The sequence below is a fragment of the Tachysurus vachellii genome, chromosome 14, assembly GCF_030014155.1.
Source record: "Tachysurus vachellii isolate PV-2020 chromosome 14, HZAU_Pvac_v1, whole genome shotgun sequence".
In the NCBI taxonomy this organism is placed as follows: Eukaryota; Metazoa; Chordata; class Actinopteri; order Siluriformes; family Bagridae; genus Tachysurus; species Tachysurus vachellii.
Window position 1 is genome coordinate 10796462 of NC_083473.1, and position 17933 is coordinate 10814394.

Here is a 17933-nt window from a genome sequence, read left to right on the forward strand (position 1 = left end):
GTGCACTGCTTTGGAGAGGAATGTGCGAATGTATACAAGCAAACACAAATAAAAATTCAAGCATCTTCTCAACACACACAGGATTGTTTGGAAGGAGAATAATCATGCAGGAAGATGCAAAGCCAAGACTATACAAACAAACCATTTGAAGCTAACTTGCCCCCCTGATTGATTTGTCAAGCTGCTCATAAACAATCGCTGCCTTCTAACGAGCATGTGACTTTATGCAAATGTGTAGAGCACACGATGGAGCTGATTTTCCTATAAAGAATAATCTGTAAAATTAAAATATGAACATATACAAACTTTTTTTTTTATCTTATCGGTGTGTATATTTGTGTTTTAGGCATTGTATTTTTGTTTATTTGTGTTTTGTGGGTGTATAAAACACCCATTTTTGATCTTTTAATGTTCAAGTAAAAGACTTTTATTTTGAAATATAGGATACAACTCGTCCATTTTGGCTAACTGTTGTTTTATTTACATTGCAATACGCTTAGCTATCTTGTCTCGGTTTATTGTTACCGGTGACGAAAACATCTTTATTCTAAGTGTATGATGTATATTAACTATCTAGTTGTCATTTACTGGTCTTATTAAACAGTTTTGTCAAGTTTTGTCGGTTTCCTGGCCCTGGCTTCAATTAGCCGGGACCGGGGAGGCGCACAGAACTAGCCAGCTAGCTAACAAAGCTAGTTATAGGTTTTTAAATTCAGTTTATTAAAAAATAAACAAAACACAGATTTAGAGTGTCAGCTATGGCGGTTGTAAACGAAGGATTGCTTAAAAAGATGCTTAAGGTAAGAAACTAGCTGTTTACAGTATAACAGCTGTGCGTGAAGAATATTAAGGTTTAGCTGAATAAAACTATTAACTGTACGTTCACTTTAGTTATTATATATATATTATTATTATTATTATTAGTTATTTAGTTAGTTTAATATTATATTAGTATAATATAATATACTCATGGCTCATTATAAAGTAGAATTAAACAATACTAAAATGAGTATATTATATTATACTAATATAATATTAAACGAACTAAATAACCAATATAGTTTTATATATATATATGTGTGTGTATATATATGTATGTGTGTGTATGTATATGTATATACTTTATAATGACCCACCTACCTATCTGTATAGTCATTAGGCTGGAGTAATTAAGCTAATTAACAGGGCATTAGAGTTCATATTCTCTATAAAGTGTAGGTAAGTTGGATTTTCACTCTTTATGTCTTTGTAATATCACAGCCAAAAATAAAATACAATCATATTTAATATATAAAACAGGTTTTTACAGAATATGATATGTTTCCTGAATGCTGCTGTGCCCACAACTCATATGTTACACAAACCCTTATATACTGCACTGCTGTTGAATTCTAGAATCTGATTGGTCAGGATTTACAGATTCCGATTCTATAAGAGCATCTACAACATGCTGTAAACCAGTCACAGGTTTACATCTTCCTAGTAATACATTAGTATTATCATTATTATTATTAAAGTAATAACTCGTACAGAGACTTGCATGGAGGAAACTCAACATAAATCGGTGTGTATAATTGTTGATAAGTCTTGTGTGAGTAACTGATTATGCAGCATTTCTGGAAGGAGACACAGGAAATACTTGAGGATGGATGGCATTGGGTTTTCTAGGTTTGCCTGATTTTCTTCAAGAGAAGGAGAAAAATAAATGAAACTGTTTTTGCCGCTGTATGAATTATGACTTGTTTGTAAACATAAAATGTAACTATAAAGGGATAAAAAGGTCAATTAATTAAACAAATTGCAATTTTTTGTTGAAGAAAATCTGTTTGGCTTGTGTTATTGGAAAATAGCTCCTTTTTTTTTTTTTTAAATTATCATTATTATTATTTTTTTTTTAAAACAGTCCCAAACTATTGCTGTAGTTAATGGTAGGAAAATAATACAAAAATTAATTTTAACATCACATGTTAATACCCACAATAAGAGAAAAGTGTTTCCTGACATTAATATATCTTGGCACCACATCAGGCTTCTCACTCTAATTAATGTGACTTTTATTTATGTCAGTTTTATTCAGTTTATTTTTGTCTCTAATCCAGCAATACAAATATCGTGACCTGACAGTTCGTGAGATCACAAATGTTATGCTGCAATACAAGGACCTTAAGCCTATAATGGATTCTTATGGTAAGTGTTGATTAACCAGCGGTTGTAGTATTGATGTTCCAGAATTCTAGCAAAATGTTTTTTCTTCTGGTTTAAGACCAGAGTTGTATTATCAAATGCATTTGTTACCACTGTAACTTTTGCATATTTCGCTGCACTATAAATGGATAAAAGTGTGATGTAATTCAAGCACAATAAAACATTTAGTGGCATGATGCTCTAGGACATTAATCAACTTTGGAATGGTAAACTGAAATCTGATTTGGCAATGACTTGTCCACACTTGCCTTGTATTTGTCTTGAAGGTAGAAAATTGTATATGTTAATATTTTTTTCAAACTTAATATGAATATTTTTTGTTCATAGTTTTCAATGATGGATCAACAAGAGAGCTAATGAGTTTAACTGGGACAGTGCCAGTGAGCTACAGAGGTATAAACTACTCTGACAAGCCCACTTTCATAAACATAAACATATCTGTACTTTATTCATGTCTCTGCATTCCCTCCATCCCTCTTTCCATCTCTTTCCCTCCCTCTTTCTCTCTTTCCTTCTCTCTCTCACCCCTCTCCCTCTCCCTCTCTCTCCTTCTCTCTCTCTCCCTCTCTTTCTCCCTCTCTCTCCCTCTCTTTCTCCCTCTCTCGCTCCCCCCCTCTCTCCCTCTCTGTCTACTTCTCTCTCTCTCTCTCTCTCTCTCTCTCTCTCTCTCTCCCTCTCTCTCTCCCACTCCCTCTCCCTCCCTCTCTCTCTCTTTCTCTCTCTCTCTCTCTCTCTCTCTAGGAAATGTTTACAATATTCCTGTGTGTCTGTGGCTGTTGGACACATACCCCTACAATCCACCCATTTGTTTTGTAAAACCAACAAGCGCAATGATGATCAAGACTGGGAAACACATTGATGCTAATGGAAAGATTTACTTGCCCTATCTGCATGAATGGAAGCATGTAAGACACAAACTCTGCATAATCACTGTTATTTGATGGTGATTTTTTTTTTGCAAACATTCTGTTTAATGCAGATTTACAGATCGATAGCTGTGTTCATTTTAGTTTTAGCTATTTCGGATTAATCTTTATTTGGGACTATATAATAATTAGCCACATTCTGATATTGATTATTCTGTAATTGATGTAAGGCTTTTGCAGTACGCCTTCAGAGATATTTGCTAAAAATTAACTTGTGTGTGTGTGTGTTGACTCCTCCAGCCTCAGTCTGACCTATATGGCTTAATCCAAGTGATGATTGTTGTTTTTGGAGAAGAACCTCCAGTGTTCTCTCGGCCTACGACTCAGCCCGCCTACCAGGCATTTCAGGCCACAGGACCCCCAAATCGTAAGGCATCTCAATAAAGAGTGTGCTTACTCTGATACCTGGGTCTGATCAGTTTTAAAGAAACTCTGTAAAAACATCTATAAAGAGGGAAATAGTGATTGATATAGAGATCTATATGGTGTGGAAACAATTGATAGCAGTGCAGTTAATTCTCCATTTAAAAAAAAATACTCAAGTCAAGAAGCTTTTATTGTCATTTCAACCATATATAGCTGTTGCAGTACACAGTGAAATGAGACAACGTTTCTCCAGGATCATGGTGCTACATAAATGCAAAGACAGTGCTAAGGACTTAAATAAGTCCTAGATACATAAAGTGCATCTGTGCAACCTGGTACAAACAGTGCAGGACAAGACAAACAAGACAGTGCAGACAAAAAATGACAAGACAATACAAAAAAGACAATACACAAAAGACAATAAACAGCTAAAAACCGAAAAGAAAACCGTAAAAATCGTAAATAGCACCATATTGAATCCGGAGTGGCCGCTGCGTGCTACTGCCGCGCCGCCAACTTGGGGTTGTTTCAGTACACAGAAACAACCCCAAGTTGGCGGCGCAGCAATACAAAAAAAAAAAAATACAATTTTTGTATTTTGAGGAAATTTTGTTTTAAACCTACCACACATTTCTAACTAGTTTCTAACCAGTGCAATGTATGAGAATATGTTATGTGTAATACCAGTCTTAGACAGCAGGTGTCTCTTTTCACCCCAGTGAAAACTTTATGCTGCTATAAAGTCTTTTCCTGTCCTTTACAGAGTCATACATGCCCGGCATGCCTGCTGTATCAGCCTATGGGCCAAACCCGAATCCATGGTAATTCACCTACAAAACCACCATATAAATGTAAAAAAAAACTATTCATAATTTGGAGGGAAATAATGCAGTGTATATCTGATTGGTTGTGTCGTGTGTGTATCTTCCGGTGCTCTAGTGGCTACCCTGGATATTCTTACCCTGGAGGGAGTGCATATCCTGCCCCTGGGGGTCCTACACACTACCCGTCCCAGCCACCAGTCAACTCTGTGGGTGAGTTATGGTGTCCTGTTGAATTTTGGGATTAGTAGTACATGTCAATTCAGTTAATAATAATTTAATGTGTAGCTTAGTGGTTAAGGTGTTGAACTATTTGGAAGATTGTGAGTTTAAATCCCAAGCCCATCAAGTCGCTGCTGGGCCCCTGAGCAAGACCCTTAACGCTCTGTGCTTAGTTCTATGAAATTAGATAATATGTTGAATCTAAGGTATGAGCCATATATTGTTCAATGGACAGAACTATTATATATACATTAAAGAGTTTTAATATATATTTGATATTTAATGTATATTTGTATAGACTTAGACAACTGGTGACCTCAATCTGTACACAGTGACATGACATGACATGACAATGACCTGCAGGGTCCATACTTTCAAATGAATAGTTGCTTATAAAATAATGTAAACATGTCCTCCCCAAACCAAGCCCTACCCCACAATAAAAAAAAACAACAACTATGAGATCCTGAAATGCTAAAACATTATCAACGTTCAAACATTATCCATGAAAAATCCTTTCATCGCTTAAAACAGAAAGACGAGTTAAGTGAGTGCATGAAGACTGAACATGGTGTAGCATTATTCATTAGTTCTGTAAGCTGGTTTAGATTGCTTTGTCCTCTTAAAGAGAAAGGTCACTGCAAATGAATGCAGTTCTTTTAACTGATCACCTTCATCATATGTGAAACGTTCCTCTCCTGGTCTCCATCTACGGCCTTCCAATTCAGGTGAAGTTCAGTGGGAACATTTTGAGTGATGTGTTAGACAGCACTCTAACACCATCATAACTATAACTATTTAAACATGGTTATGTAGTGATCATACAAATCAATGAGGACTCATTTACAAAGCGTTTCTTTCCTGTGTTTCTTCTTTGAGAATCTGTTTATTTAATTACACCACATTGATGAAAATGCTCAGCGTCATAGTTTAGTTATTTAGTTGGAGGATGTAATTCCGCTGTAAGTCCTTGTTTATTGATCCTTTCATTTCCTCTTTTCAAAGTTAGCTAAATGTACAAAGTTGTACATGCAGTGTACAGGAAGACGAGGCCACAGTATTTTTAGTAGTGACAGCACAAAATTACATTCATGCCATTGACCTTTACCTGACCGCTGACCTTTTGTTCATGTCTGTACCTACTTACTGTGACCTCGCTGGAGTGCTCAGAAAGGTCAAGTCTGTAACTAGATTCGGGAGAAGGAAAGGTCAGAGTTCTGGGTGGATGTAGTTTGAAAGGGCCAGCATGTAGCCTCCTGGTCTCAGAGGCGCTATATTTAGAGAGCATGAAGAGACTTGAGCACAGGATAAAGTTCCATGAAGAGCTTCCCAATGTGGCACTGATCTTACAAATGACATTCACACCATGCTGACCAAAGGCATACAGCTCTGGGTGATATTTGAGTGCACTTAGGATCTAATGCCATTAAACAAGAGTGTGCATGAGCTGGGTTTGAATCATAACTATTCTCTAAAAAGATTTACAACTGAGGCAGAAGCCGTGAATTTGTAAACCCTAGGTCAGGTGATCAAATGTGAATGACTGCATATTGTGCACTAGACCTCAACCTCAACTTAACCCTCAACCCTATAGTCATCACTCCATCTTTTATGATAAACTTAAGATTTATTGACTTAATTTTGTATTAAACATTTCGGAACATAGTGTTATAGGAAAATAAAAATGCTGAATATAGGAATATCTTGGAGTTGCTGGGATTTGAACTCACAACCATCTGATCATTAGCCCAATGTCTTAACTACTGTGTTCTAGATGATTAAACAACACACAATGATCAGTCACACTGGAGACTTCAACATTTCCATGGTATAATTTCAAGATGTCTCACAACACATGCAGTGGCACCAGGTCAGACTTTTTCCCTCTCCTTTTTTCTCCAGGTCCGAGTCGAGACGCCACCATCGGGGAGGACACTATCCGTGCCTCTCTCATCTCAGCAGTGAGTGATAAACTGCGCTGGAGGATGAAGGAGGAAATGGACCGGGCTCAAGCAGAGTTGGATGCACTTAAGCGCACCGAAGAGGATCTGAAGAAGGGCCATCAGAAGCTGGAGGAGATGGTGTCCAGACTTGACCAGGAAGTGGTGAGAGCTCAGTTGCTCAGTTGAATAGCTGCTATCGTCTTGTCAAAACCTAATGTGTTTTTTTTTTTGTGTGTTTTCTGATTACATCATGCAACATTAAAAAAAATTAAGTCTAGTTTGATCTTATGAACTGTAGCCCCCTTCTACCTTTTTTCAACCAGGAAGGGCAGCTAATGTTAAAGTGATGTGTCTCAGTCAAGGGTCTATAGTGCGTCAGTTTAAGTATGGACCTATGTAACATTATTTATAAAAACATTTTTCTCCTGTTGTTATTGTTGCAAATATTCCAATATATACCAATATTCCAATTCCAATATATACCATCAGAGAGCTGTGGGATTTAACCAGTTTTATTTTATTTTTTTTTTATTTTATGAAAAAATAATAATAATAAAAGATGGCCTACCTGTTGTTATTTGTAAAAAAAAAAAAAAAAAAAGTAAAAAACGACCTGTTATTTGTGCAGTGTACAAAAGTTCACCTATGTCACCTAGTATGTCTTTCTACCTTCTTCAGAAACTGTCTATGACTATTGTTAAGGAACCTTGTTTTTCTTCCATATGTATAGATATTTTCTTTATTTCGTCTAACTTCTTTTCTTCTGTTTGTGTTTTCAGGCTGAGGTGGACAGGAATATTGAGCTCCTAAAGAAGAAAGATGAAGAACTGACTGATGCTCTGGAGAAAATGGAGAATCAGTCAGAGAACAACGATATCGATGACGTAATTGTTCCCACAGCACCGCTCTACAAGCAGATCCTGAACCTGTATGCAGAAGAGAATGCCATTGAAGACACCATCTTCTACCTTGGAGAGGCTCTGCGCAGAGGTGTCATCGATCTGGAGGTCTTTCTCAAGGTTGACTCATGTTTCTCACTTCATTCATCTCTTACTATTGATTGTTTTTTTCCCTACATATTTATCTTTAAAGCAGCTCGAGTTTTCTGGGAGGAGAATTAAACTCTGTCATATGTGTGTGTTTGCTCCAGCATGTCCGTCTGCTGTCCAGGAAACAGTTCCAGCTGCGAGCGCTTATGCAAAAGGCTCGGAAGACTGCCGGACTCAGTGACCTCTACTGACCCAACTGCTATCTGAGCTCCATTTCTTTCTGTCTGTATTCTGTTTGTGTAACTCCCACCCCAATTTACAATATAACACACTGGATAATCTGTTCTCCCACCATGAAGTTGAATTTTGAAATTTGATTGGTCGGTATGTGTTGATGAGTTTTTTGTAACAGCAGCTAGAACAGTGCTGCTACTGTAGCTACAAGGCAAATCCCAGGTTTACAATAATACATGTGAGAAGCAGCATATATTCTAAATCTAATAACGAACAGGTTAAAACAGGTTGTTAGTTAACAGTGAACCGTGTTTGTTGATACGATGCAGTTTTTCTGTAAAGAGACATTATTTAATATTTATGGAATGAGTCATGGATTTCAGAGGGTTTTAAGTCAATTAGTTCTTTATTATAAGAGAATCTTCAGGACCGAGGACATTTCAGTTTCTACGTGAACACATTCTGCGTACGATAATGTAATATTCAACAGGAACTTGTTACAGTAACGTAAAATGGAGCGACCTATATAGAGAAAAAACTATTTAAAACTATTAATAATGTAATTGTTATCAAGTTGCTATGGAATAAGTGGAATAAAACACTTTTGTGACGTGCTGTTCGAGGAAACTAATCCGCTTTAGATTTGTATCAGGCCGCGTCATACCCTGTAATTGTTGTAATACTTTCCTAACAGCACATCTCCTTGTATTTTATTCCTTACTTAATAATTAGATTAAATCCTGTTCAACAGAATGGGGCATGGTTTAGAGGGTTTTCTTTTTCTGTAAGAGGAAAAAAGGTTATTTATCATTGTCTAAGTATCTTCCTTTTATGTCTGGTTCTGTTCTGCCTTCTTGGACTGACAATGTTTTTAAACCTTTATCTTTCAGTGGGTCCTTTATCATTATAATAGTGAAAATCTGATGGCTCAGATCATGTATAGTTTTTCACCAATCGGTGGTCACTCACACATGTAGCCCAGTCAGTTGCTGCTGATATCCTTCAAACTCCTTTTTATTATTTTATTTTCTGAGCCAATCATTAACACCTTTCAGGAAGGATGGTGTTGACATGTTTAAATCGTTTTACTCCTGTGTTTCTGACCACAGCCTGCTGTGTACTGGTTCAGTCCCAGTGGTACAATTATCACTCCTGTAGCTGTTTAAAAATGAAACAAGAAGACATTTCAAATGTTAAAAATAATGTGCTTTACTGTACAATTTGTGATTCTGTGACTACATACGTTTGAGTGAGTGAGCGAGATTGTACGTCTGTAATGTGAAAGAATTAGCTTTGGAATGTGAGCTAATTGAGTATTCCTTCAAATAGGTTCCAAAGGAATTATTAAAATGTTAACATATTACAAAAAAAATTGCAAAGGTTTATTCTTTTTATTTATGTATATTTGCTTTGTCAACTAGATTTTCTTAATAGGAAAGGGTCTTTATTATTATAAAGATCACCCATTTGTCTTATGGTTTCCTTTTTGTTTTCAGATCTGTAGTCTTTAATATTAACAGCTCAATAAATGAAATAATTTGGAGCGTGATGGTGTAGTAGTTTTATTTTTGGTGTAGTAACATCTTTCACCAACAGCTCTTATTTGTTTAGAATCTTAAATATAATGGGTTTGGTCTCTATGGACACAAAAGCAGGAAGGTCAAGCCCAGGTGCTAAAAATGAAACGTCTTTCCTCTTCCCCAATTATATGAGTTTACACCTCACAGAAGAAAGAGAAAAGCATGGATTTTGTAGTTATTAAATTTTTATTTGGAAGTGAAGGGAGTTAAGCGAGATGCTAGACAGCTGTTAAACATCAGGTTTCACTTTTAGCCATGTCTGAGCACAAAGCCACTAGGAGCACATTTCGCTCACAGGAATAAACATACAAAAATAATCTTTGCAGGTGTGAGAACATGCACATATCACAAGTGTGAATGTTGCACAAACAAATAGTTTAAACATATTTGAATATCATTGATATACTTCCAGAAGTTAAAATGAACCATATTCAGTTAGGTCTGTCGTATTTGCTCTGTTAGTTTACCACTGATATCATAAACTTAACTCATTTGTACTTGGAGTTCAATAAAAATGTGCATGTGTACAATTGATTTTAGGTATAAAAGTGCATGCCTTAATATAGGTACTGATATTTTTCTCACTAAACATACAACACAGCTTTGGTTTCACAAACTGGCTCTTACTGGCTGGCTTTATTTTTGAATTAGGAAGAAAATGGGATGGAATGCCTTTTGAGCTCAGAATACACAGGTACACCAGACAGAAACCCAAACTGGCCGACCATCCAGCTCACAAATATTTCTTTTGAAATTCACGCCATCAGGAGTTCAAAAGACAACATGGAGCATGAACACTCATGCAGACAAACACTTACTTTCACAAAAGACCATAATATATTACTCGTAACATTTGAGACTACATAAATATTCATCCTCCTCTAAAGTTTATAGTAAGGAGTGTTAAGGTCTATGGGTCTGAAATCTGATCAGAAACATACAATCAAGACTAAAGGAGTGAGGACAATGAAAAGTTAAAGATGTTAAGGGCATTCATTTTGATTGGGGCTACGGTTCATAAGGTCAGCTCCTTCTGCACACCCCACAGGGTTTCAGCACTCTTTATAAGCTGCTTCTCCTCTTCCGGTTTCAGGGTCATCTTCACCACGTCGGTCAGACCGCTGCTGCCCAGGACACAGGGCACACTCAGGAAAACATCCTCGTTCACACCATGCATTCCCTGGAAACATGGCAAAAGGTTAATCTTCATGCTAGAACATGAGAGCAATAGCTCTTTAAGAATGAGGAAGAGTACAAGAACAAACAGATGCAGATGTTATCAGTTCTCACCTTGACCAGGGTGGAAACTGGATGGCATTTGTGAAGGTTCTTCAGCATGCTCTCACACAAGTCAGCTACAGACATGCCGATAGCCCAGGATGTGTAGCCCTTCAGCTTGATGACCTCATATGCACTGGAAAGGCAGACAAACAAACGTTTAAGTGAGATTTATGGTCTGTCTTTAAAACATTTTAAAACATACTTTAAATGGTTCCAATGACAGCATGAACTTGTCCGTCTTGCACTAGCATAATGATTTGTTGTTGTTGGAGATGGTGAAGTGCTTCAGCAACTCTGAGTATTTAGAGGATACTTGGTATTCAAGCAGTGGGTGGGTGGGTGGGTGGGTGAGTGATCGAGCCTTTCATGCGCTCTAAACATCCAACCATGGCCCTTTTTTTTTTAGATGGTTCTGGAAGTGCCATTTTTTTGCCGAACATTTGAAAGTTGCAGTAGTGTCTAAAGGGTCATTAATAATAGTGTGTTAGCTTGTTAGCTAGAACTACTAAAGGAGAATCACAAACCATGCCAAAACCTGGAAGAGAATCTCAAAGAATTTATTGCAATTATCATACTTTGTGACATAATAAACTGCTGTTATCACTGACTAAACTTGTATATAAAACAGTGCTTCATCTTGCAGCATGTGACTGTAAACTGTAAAAAAAAAAAGTGTCTTGCAATTCAGCCATTTGATTTTTACTTTGGCCTTCCTGAGGACATGAGTGTAGTGAAATGTTCATGAGCAGAGAGGAGCATGGTAAAATGTGGACAAAACACGTTACAGAAGAAAACTACTGCTGATTAAAAGCTTTTTAAAGCTAAGAGAGAAGGAAGTTTCTCTCCTGCCAAATGTCTGATTTCTTAAGCTCACGGCTGTCAATGTTACAACTGGTTCTTAAACCATTCACAATGTGTAGAAACGATGGACGCTTTCTCCCACATGATAGAAACTATTTTCTATCATGTGGGAGAAAGCGTCCATCGTTTCTACACATTGTAATTCACCAGATACTGCCATGTTTATGGCATTTCAGTCAGCTGAAGGTCATTTCACAGAGGCTGTAATAATCACCTGTCGACCACCATTTTGTGGACACTCTTCCAATCTTCCTTGTCCTTGTCTGTACCCATGTCTGGGTTGAGACCCTGCAGGGACACACCAGCTACATTCACACCACTCCATACAGGCACTGCAAGAGTGGAAAAGAGACAATATAATATATTCAGAGGTGGCTGATGTAAATAAGCTAGCAGAGCTAACTTTTTTTTTTTTTTTTTTTTTTACATAAATACATTTAATTATTTATTGTTATTATTTTTTTTTTTGCATGAAGTAGCAAGGCTCATTTCTTTCCAGTCAAATTGCAAATTACGTATAGTTATTAGTTCCCCCTTTAGTTCATCTGCATTTCGGATGATTTTTTTCAGCCTTCTTCACAAATACATCCATTAAATGTCATCAGCTTTTCTCAAATCATTCTTCCCCCACAAATAATAAAGCACTCACTCATTTTCTACCGCTTTATCCGAACTACAAAATAAAGCACTAACAAACAAATAATAAGCACACTATGTCCAATCAAAGCATAGAAATGGACAACAGAACAAAATCAAAACATTACAACCTTTCTGAATAATTATGTGCATGTTTGTTGTTTAATAAACCCAGTAGGGTAGTACAAATATGTAATGCTAAAATAAAATGGTTTGAAACCTCACCGCTTGAGTCTCCATGTTCTCCGATCACCCAGCCGTGGCAACTGGATGGGTGCAGACCCAGTTTCTCACCCATCAGGAAGCGGAACCGAGCAGAGTCCAGATTGGTGCCGCTACCAATCACACGGTTCCTGGGAAGGCCACTCAGCTTCCATGCCACATACGTCAGGATATCAACTTTAAAGAAAATATTTCCAGTGAAGTTAAATAGATTTTGAATACATTTCTAACATTGTATTTTAATTTATTTAAAGATCTCAGGCTCAAAACACAAATCATAGCCCATAATTTAATCTGTTAGCATATAGTAAGAGATCTGTTGTCGGTAGGGAGATGAATAGGAGCGGTGGTGGAAAACGAGTGCTAACCTGGGTTGGACACCACCAGGATGATACAGTTGGGGCTGTACTTTACAATGTTGGGAATGATAAACTTAAAGATGTTAACATTCCTCTGCACCAGGTTCAGCCTGCTTTCTCCTTCCTGCTGGCGAGCACCAGCAGTCACCACCACAACCTTAGAGTTGGCGGTCACGCTGTAGTCTGGAATAAAGACAGAATCTCTTTACTCTTTGACAGGAACATTTTATAGCATTCATTTAATTCAACTTCACTGCCATTCAGTGGTTTAATGTAAATTCTTTGTCACCTTTGTCAGCCACAATTTTGTGAGTCTTGAGGAAGAGACTACCATGCTGCAAGTCCATAGCCTCTCCCTTCAGCTTATCCTCCATCACATCAACCAGAGCCAGCTCATCAGTGAGATCCTGGAAGAAATTATAGCACATGCTTCAAGCATTCAATAAAGCCCAGGCATACTGTGTGTCCTGGTTCAGAATTATAGTAGACATTTCTTACAGAAACAAGCTACCAGAACTTTTACATGGATTTACAATGGCTGATGTGAGAATCATTTCATGCACAACTGTGTGTGTGTGTAACTTATGCCGGAGCTCTTATCTAAGCTATGTGGCCAAACTGTTATCTAGAGGATAGACGTTAACAAAAGGCTGTTAAGGTTGTGCTGAAGTGTCATTACTGTGCGTTCACGTGAACATGAGATGCACAAAACATGTACACCAGAAGAGCAGGACAGTTTATTGCTTTATGTTTAACTGCTATATACACTTAAATGTAACCGGATTGTTTGGTGGAGTTTGGCTTAATGCCAACTTCTTTCTGCTCCCATAAAATTTCAGAGCTGGGATGTTGCACTCGATTTAGTAAACAGGCATCAAAATGACAATGACCACATTCCAGTCATCGTAAAACATGTGTACCTTAAAAATAATGTTCATATTTCAAAATATTAGCTCCTTAAATCTTTTCTTAACTACCTGTTGTGAAATTGAAGCTCATTTCAGAAGTTTTCATATCCCTACTTTATAATGAAGAACCAACATGTGACTAGAGTTTCAAATATATACAATCACTCATCTTCAGTAACTGTTATACTGGTCAGGATACTAAAAGGTTTAAAGCAGGGAAACAGCCTGGATAGGACACCAGTACATCACGGGCACACACAAACACATTAAGGAACCATTTACAATTGACATTCACCTACTGGCCTGGTTTTGGGAGGTGGGCGAAAACAAGAGAACCCTGCGGAAATCCATACTAGCACAGAAAGAACATGGAAATCTCTGAACATTGAAATCTCCACACATAGTAATGGCCAAAGAGTCCATGTTAAGATTCAAATATCTAAATGATTCAAATGATGTGAGGAAGACAATTGTATTTCATTTGGCTCCAAGTTACCTTTGAAACTAATTCCAAATTAATGATCTACAGCATGGACATGTTATGTTATTTAATAGTTTAAAAAAAAAAAAAAACTAAAAAAAAAAAACTGGTGATTTTGTACATAAAAAGTAACTGGAAGACTCCACTAATTAAAGTCACCACTTTGTTTTGTAGTTAAAATGGAATATTGGCACCAATCTTGTCCACAGTTGGTGCAGGTTTTCAATTCTAGATAAGCAGAAGCCAAACCTGAGATTATTGAAGGCTAAGATCAACTGATTTAACAGCTGGAATGAGGTGCAGCTCCTACTTGATTGGAATGAAAACCTTGGCACTCGACTCAATATTATATTTGCTTTTGACAAAGTATTAATAGCTCTTCAGGCAAAGTAATTGTGTCGCTCTCACCTTGAGCAGGATGCTGACAGCAGCGGCCATGCCCACCATACCAACACCAACCACAGTCACCTTGTTGGTGCAGCCCACTGGCTGATCAGTGCTCACATGGGCAATCAGTTTCTCCTTAGTGGATGCCATTTTCTGCAGAAAAAAAAGCTCATATCAGAATGCTTTGTATTTTGTCATTTAACATGGATACACTGGTCATTGTTCAAATGATATTAAAATATTATTTCAGCTAGGATCAATTTAAATGTCAAATATCCCTTCATGCAAAAAATTCTCACATTAGAATTTGGTCCAGCACAATAACTACAAACAAATCTTGTAGTCTTGCTTAGGCTGTGTCTTTGTTGGCATTAATGGATGTTCTTTTATTTTCTTGCTTCTTATGAAGAGTCACTAGTGTAGGTTAAGCACAGGGGATTGATATTTCAGCAGTCCTTACAGCATTGTATAGAGGGAGGCACATAGTTAATTGGGTTTTGAAGGATAAATACTTAATCATTCCCTTGGAACAAAGCCACTTAAGCTTCATCATTCATGACAAAGCATGTAAAGCATGTGGCAGGGGTTAGGGTTAGAGCTCTAGATTGCTGATCGGAAGTTTGTGTTGTAATTCTGGTCCTGGTCACTGTTACTCACATCTGCTCAGCTTGTCTGTAGCACTTATCCCAAGGGTCTCTGGGCACAAGGTGGAAGAACACCCTGAATGTGGTGCCAAACCATTCACACTATGAACAATTAACACAACTGCCACGAGCCCAAGATAGTGCTGGGGGGGTTATTTACTAATCCATCCCTGGCCATTATATCCTGAAGTCTAAAGAGTGTACCCATGCGTCATAGAATTCTGGAGTTTCCCATTTAATAAAACAAACAAACAAAAAAGTGTGTATATATAATTATAGAAGCGAGTAACTGTTAGTCTTATCTTCGGTCATAAAATCAGCCTGCGTCATCGTCATGGCAACGGGGAGGGGCGGGGCTTGTGTAATACTCATGACATCCGGAAAGGATATTGCTTATTATTTCGTCTTGTTACATTAAAAACATTTTTAATACGTTATGAATAATAGATCTGATGAAATACACACTGCATTGAATACACGATCTGATGTTGCGCGTTAAACAATCCTGCAGAAAACACTACATGGACCAAGATGCATTGCTTTAAGGAACCTGCCGATGTCCATGTGTGTGTCTGATCTCTGCACGTAGGCTTGTGATTCACAGCCAAGAGAAAACTGGGATTAATACAGTCAGTGAGTCTGGGACACAAACTGGACCTCATCAGGCTTCATACTATAAATCTGTGCCCTAGGATTTAAAAAAAAAAATACCGTGTTGTTGTTGCTTGTTATTTTTATTTGCAATCAATCAGCAGGTGAGATTCAGGTGATATTCGTTCAAAATGACTGATTTGGTCAGAAATTCTCACTCTGTTCAGAATGACACAAGACTGAAGATGGAGACCGGATATTTAGGAGCTGCTGCACAGAATAATTACTGATAAGGTTTGACTGCAGTGTTGCTTTTATTAGACACTCAGTCTTATCTAACATTTTCCTATCCCAAAATGGAAATGACCAGGCATAAAGATCCTTTACTACAGGAAACGATTCAGTTTTTTTTATTTATAAAAGCACCAATAATCATTTGCAGCATTACTATAGGCGACAGTGGGCGTGGCTAAGCCCTAGATATATTATCTAACAGTCTATAATCTCATCTGACCTTTTAACTGAGAAAATTAAAGCGCGTATTAACGTTAAAGGACAAAAACAAATACATGATGAGTTTTGTGCATTCACCCAATTTATAAAAACAGATCATTACAACTTGACATTTCTTAATGCGTTATATTTAGGATAAGAATAATTCGACATAATTACCAGGGATTTGTATTTTGTTTTAGTTTTTCCTACCTGTAGGATGTGTTTAGGTTAAAGCTGATCCGGTATGACAGCACGCGCACAACTGATCCGCAGGCACCGTGCTGACGGGGGGGGGGCGGCGCTTATATACCGAAGGACCAGTTCATCATGCATGAATATTAATGAGCAGGGCGTGGCCGCGCGCCTCGTGATAAAAGTCACGTCCCCTGTAGGAAACGTTACTGAAGCTGCGGACGTGCGCGTGCGTTTTTAGTCATTCACGCCCGCATGCACGGAAATAATTGCTGTAGTGTGAAATGAACGCCTACAGGATTAAAGATCCTGTGTAATGCACGTTTTTGTATAGAACACCAGGATCTTATACACTGAGTATACACAAAATACTCACAGCTTTACATGGTACCATTCGGGGAAAATGGCATGTTCTTAATAGTGTAGGATCAGCATGGAAGAAGCTGTACCAGGAAGTACTTTATAAACAATCTACTTGCTTTTACAGGATTGGCATTTAGCCAAAGATCTGCCTAAATGTGCTGTGTTGCCAACTCTTTTCAGGGGAAAGCAGCTAGTCTTTGCTTCAAATGGCTAGAAATCACCAGATGATGTCAGGAGCTAATTTGCATAGTTATTGAATCATTAATGTTGTCTGTTCAGATCAGTGGACAACACCAAGTACAGGTGTAAATGGGGTTAAATGTGTCCAGAAGATGCACTGTGATCGAATCCCTCAAACCACATTCGGACATGGTCTGGGAAGAATACAGCCACATCACGTTTGTAGTGTGTTTGATGTGTCCCACATAGCCATGAAGGACTAACCAATCAGCTGCATCGTTGTCCTTGAGGGAAAATACGTAATAATTGAGAAACTGGATATGGCACAGAACCAAAGAGATGTGTGTCCCTAGGTTCATGAGTAATGGTAAAGCTATAAAAGCAGAGACCAGAGGTGCTGCTTGTCATAGCTTTATTTGTTGTCTTATCTTTCAATCATGTATTAGATTTGTTAGCAAACCATGCAATCAAACCTTGGCATCAGTTCCTTACTTTGCAACTAGATAAAGGATTTTCTCAGAGACAGACGACAGTCTCTTCAGTCTGAGTGCTGGGGTTTCTCAGAGCTGTGTGCTCAGCTCTCTCATCTACTCCGCGTACATACATGACTGTGTTTCCACTTGTGGTTCTAACACCATAATCAAGTTAGCAGATGACGCCTCACTGGTTGGCCTTATCAGTAATGGCAATGAAAGCTCCATCACATTGGCAGAGCTGCAAGGATCTGGTGTACCATTAACAGTCTGGCCCTCAATAACCCAAGGAACTTACTGTAGACTTCGGACAGTCCAAGATGAATCATGCACACACCTATAGTCAAATAAATGGAGGAGCGGTGAAATGTGTGACTAGCTTCAAGTTCTTGAGAGCTCACTTCTCCAGTCATCTGACCAGGAACATTAATGTCTTTTTTCTTGAGGAGTCTGAGAAAGGCTCACCTATCACCACAGATACTGGTGAATTTGTATCATTGTACCATTAGGGCTTAACATTAGCTTATCATTGTTATAACCCCCACTTTAACCCCAGGTAAAAGAACGTTTCACA

The 17933-nt window shown here is 37.9% G+C and overlaps 3 protein-coding genes across 3 annotated transcripts in view; 2 read left to right on the top strand and 1 right to left on the bottom strand.

Annotated features, from left to right (window-relative positions):
* Window positions 1-17933, top strand: part of thg1l (tRNA-histidine guanylyltransferase 1-like) — a 427208-nt gene that overhangs the window by 148766 nt on the left and 260509 nt on the right. The window lies entirely within an intron of this gene.
* On the top strand, window positions 447-9255 carry LOC132857484 (tumor susceptibility gene 101 protein-like). Its single transcript, XM_060887458.1, has 10 exons — window positions 447-800; window positions 2100-2187; window positions 2533-2598; window positions 2947-3110; window positions 3372-3498; window positions 4261-4318; window positions 4437-4531; window positions 6443-6645; window positions 7263-7502; window positions 7634-9255. Exons 1-10 carry the CDS (start codon window positions 759-761, stop codon window positions 7721-7723), a joined length of 1173 nt encoding a protein of 390 aa, XP_060743441.1. The 5' UTR covers window positions 447-758; the 3' UTR covers window positions 7724-9255.
* On the bottom strand, window positions 9454-16476 carry ldha (lactate dehydrogenase A4). The gene is made up of 8 exons (XM_060887459.1): window positions 16362-16476; window positions 14443-14574; window positions 12935-13052; window positions 12655-12828; window positions 12290-12463; window positions 11643-11760; window positions 10577-10700; window positions 9454-10466 (listed from the first exon to the last, which is right to left on the bottom strand). The coding sequence occupies exons 2-8, from the start codon at window positions 14569-14571 to the stop codon at window positions 10302-10304; spliced, it is 1002 nt and encodes a 333-aa protein (XP_060743442.1). The 5' UTR covers window positions 14572-14574; window positions 16362-16476; the 3' UTR covers window positions 9454-10301.

Coding starts and splice junctions, on each gene's coding strand:
- LOC132857484 (XM_060887458.1), top strand. CDS start 759: ATGGCGGTTGTAAACGAAGGATTGCTTAAAAAGATGCTTAAG. Junction 2,599..2,946: donor AGTGCCAGTGAGCTACAGAG/GTATAAACTACT, acceptor CTCTCTCTCTAG/GAAATGTTTACAATATTCCT. Junction 4,319..4,436: donor GGGCCAAACCCGAATCCATG/GTAATTCACCTA, acceptor CCGGTGCTCTAG/TGGCTACCCTGGATATTCTT.
- ldha (XM_060887459.1), bottom strand. CDS start 14,571: ATGGCATCCACTAAGGAGAAACTGATTGCCCATGTGAGCACTGATCAG. Junction 12,829..12,934: donor CAAAATTGTGGCTGACAAAG/GTGACAAAGAAT, acceptor TCTTTATTCCAG/ACTACAGCGTGACCGCCAAC. Junction 10,467..10,576: donor CAGTTTCCACCCTGGTCAAG/GTGAGAACTGAT, acceptor CCATGTTTCCAG/GGAATGCATGGTGTGAACGA.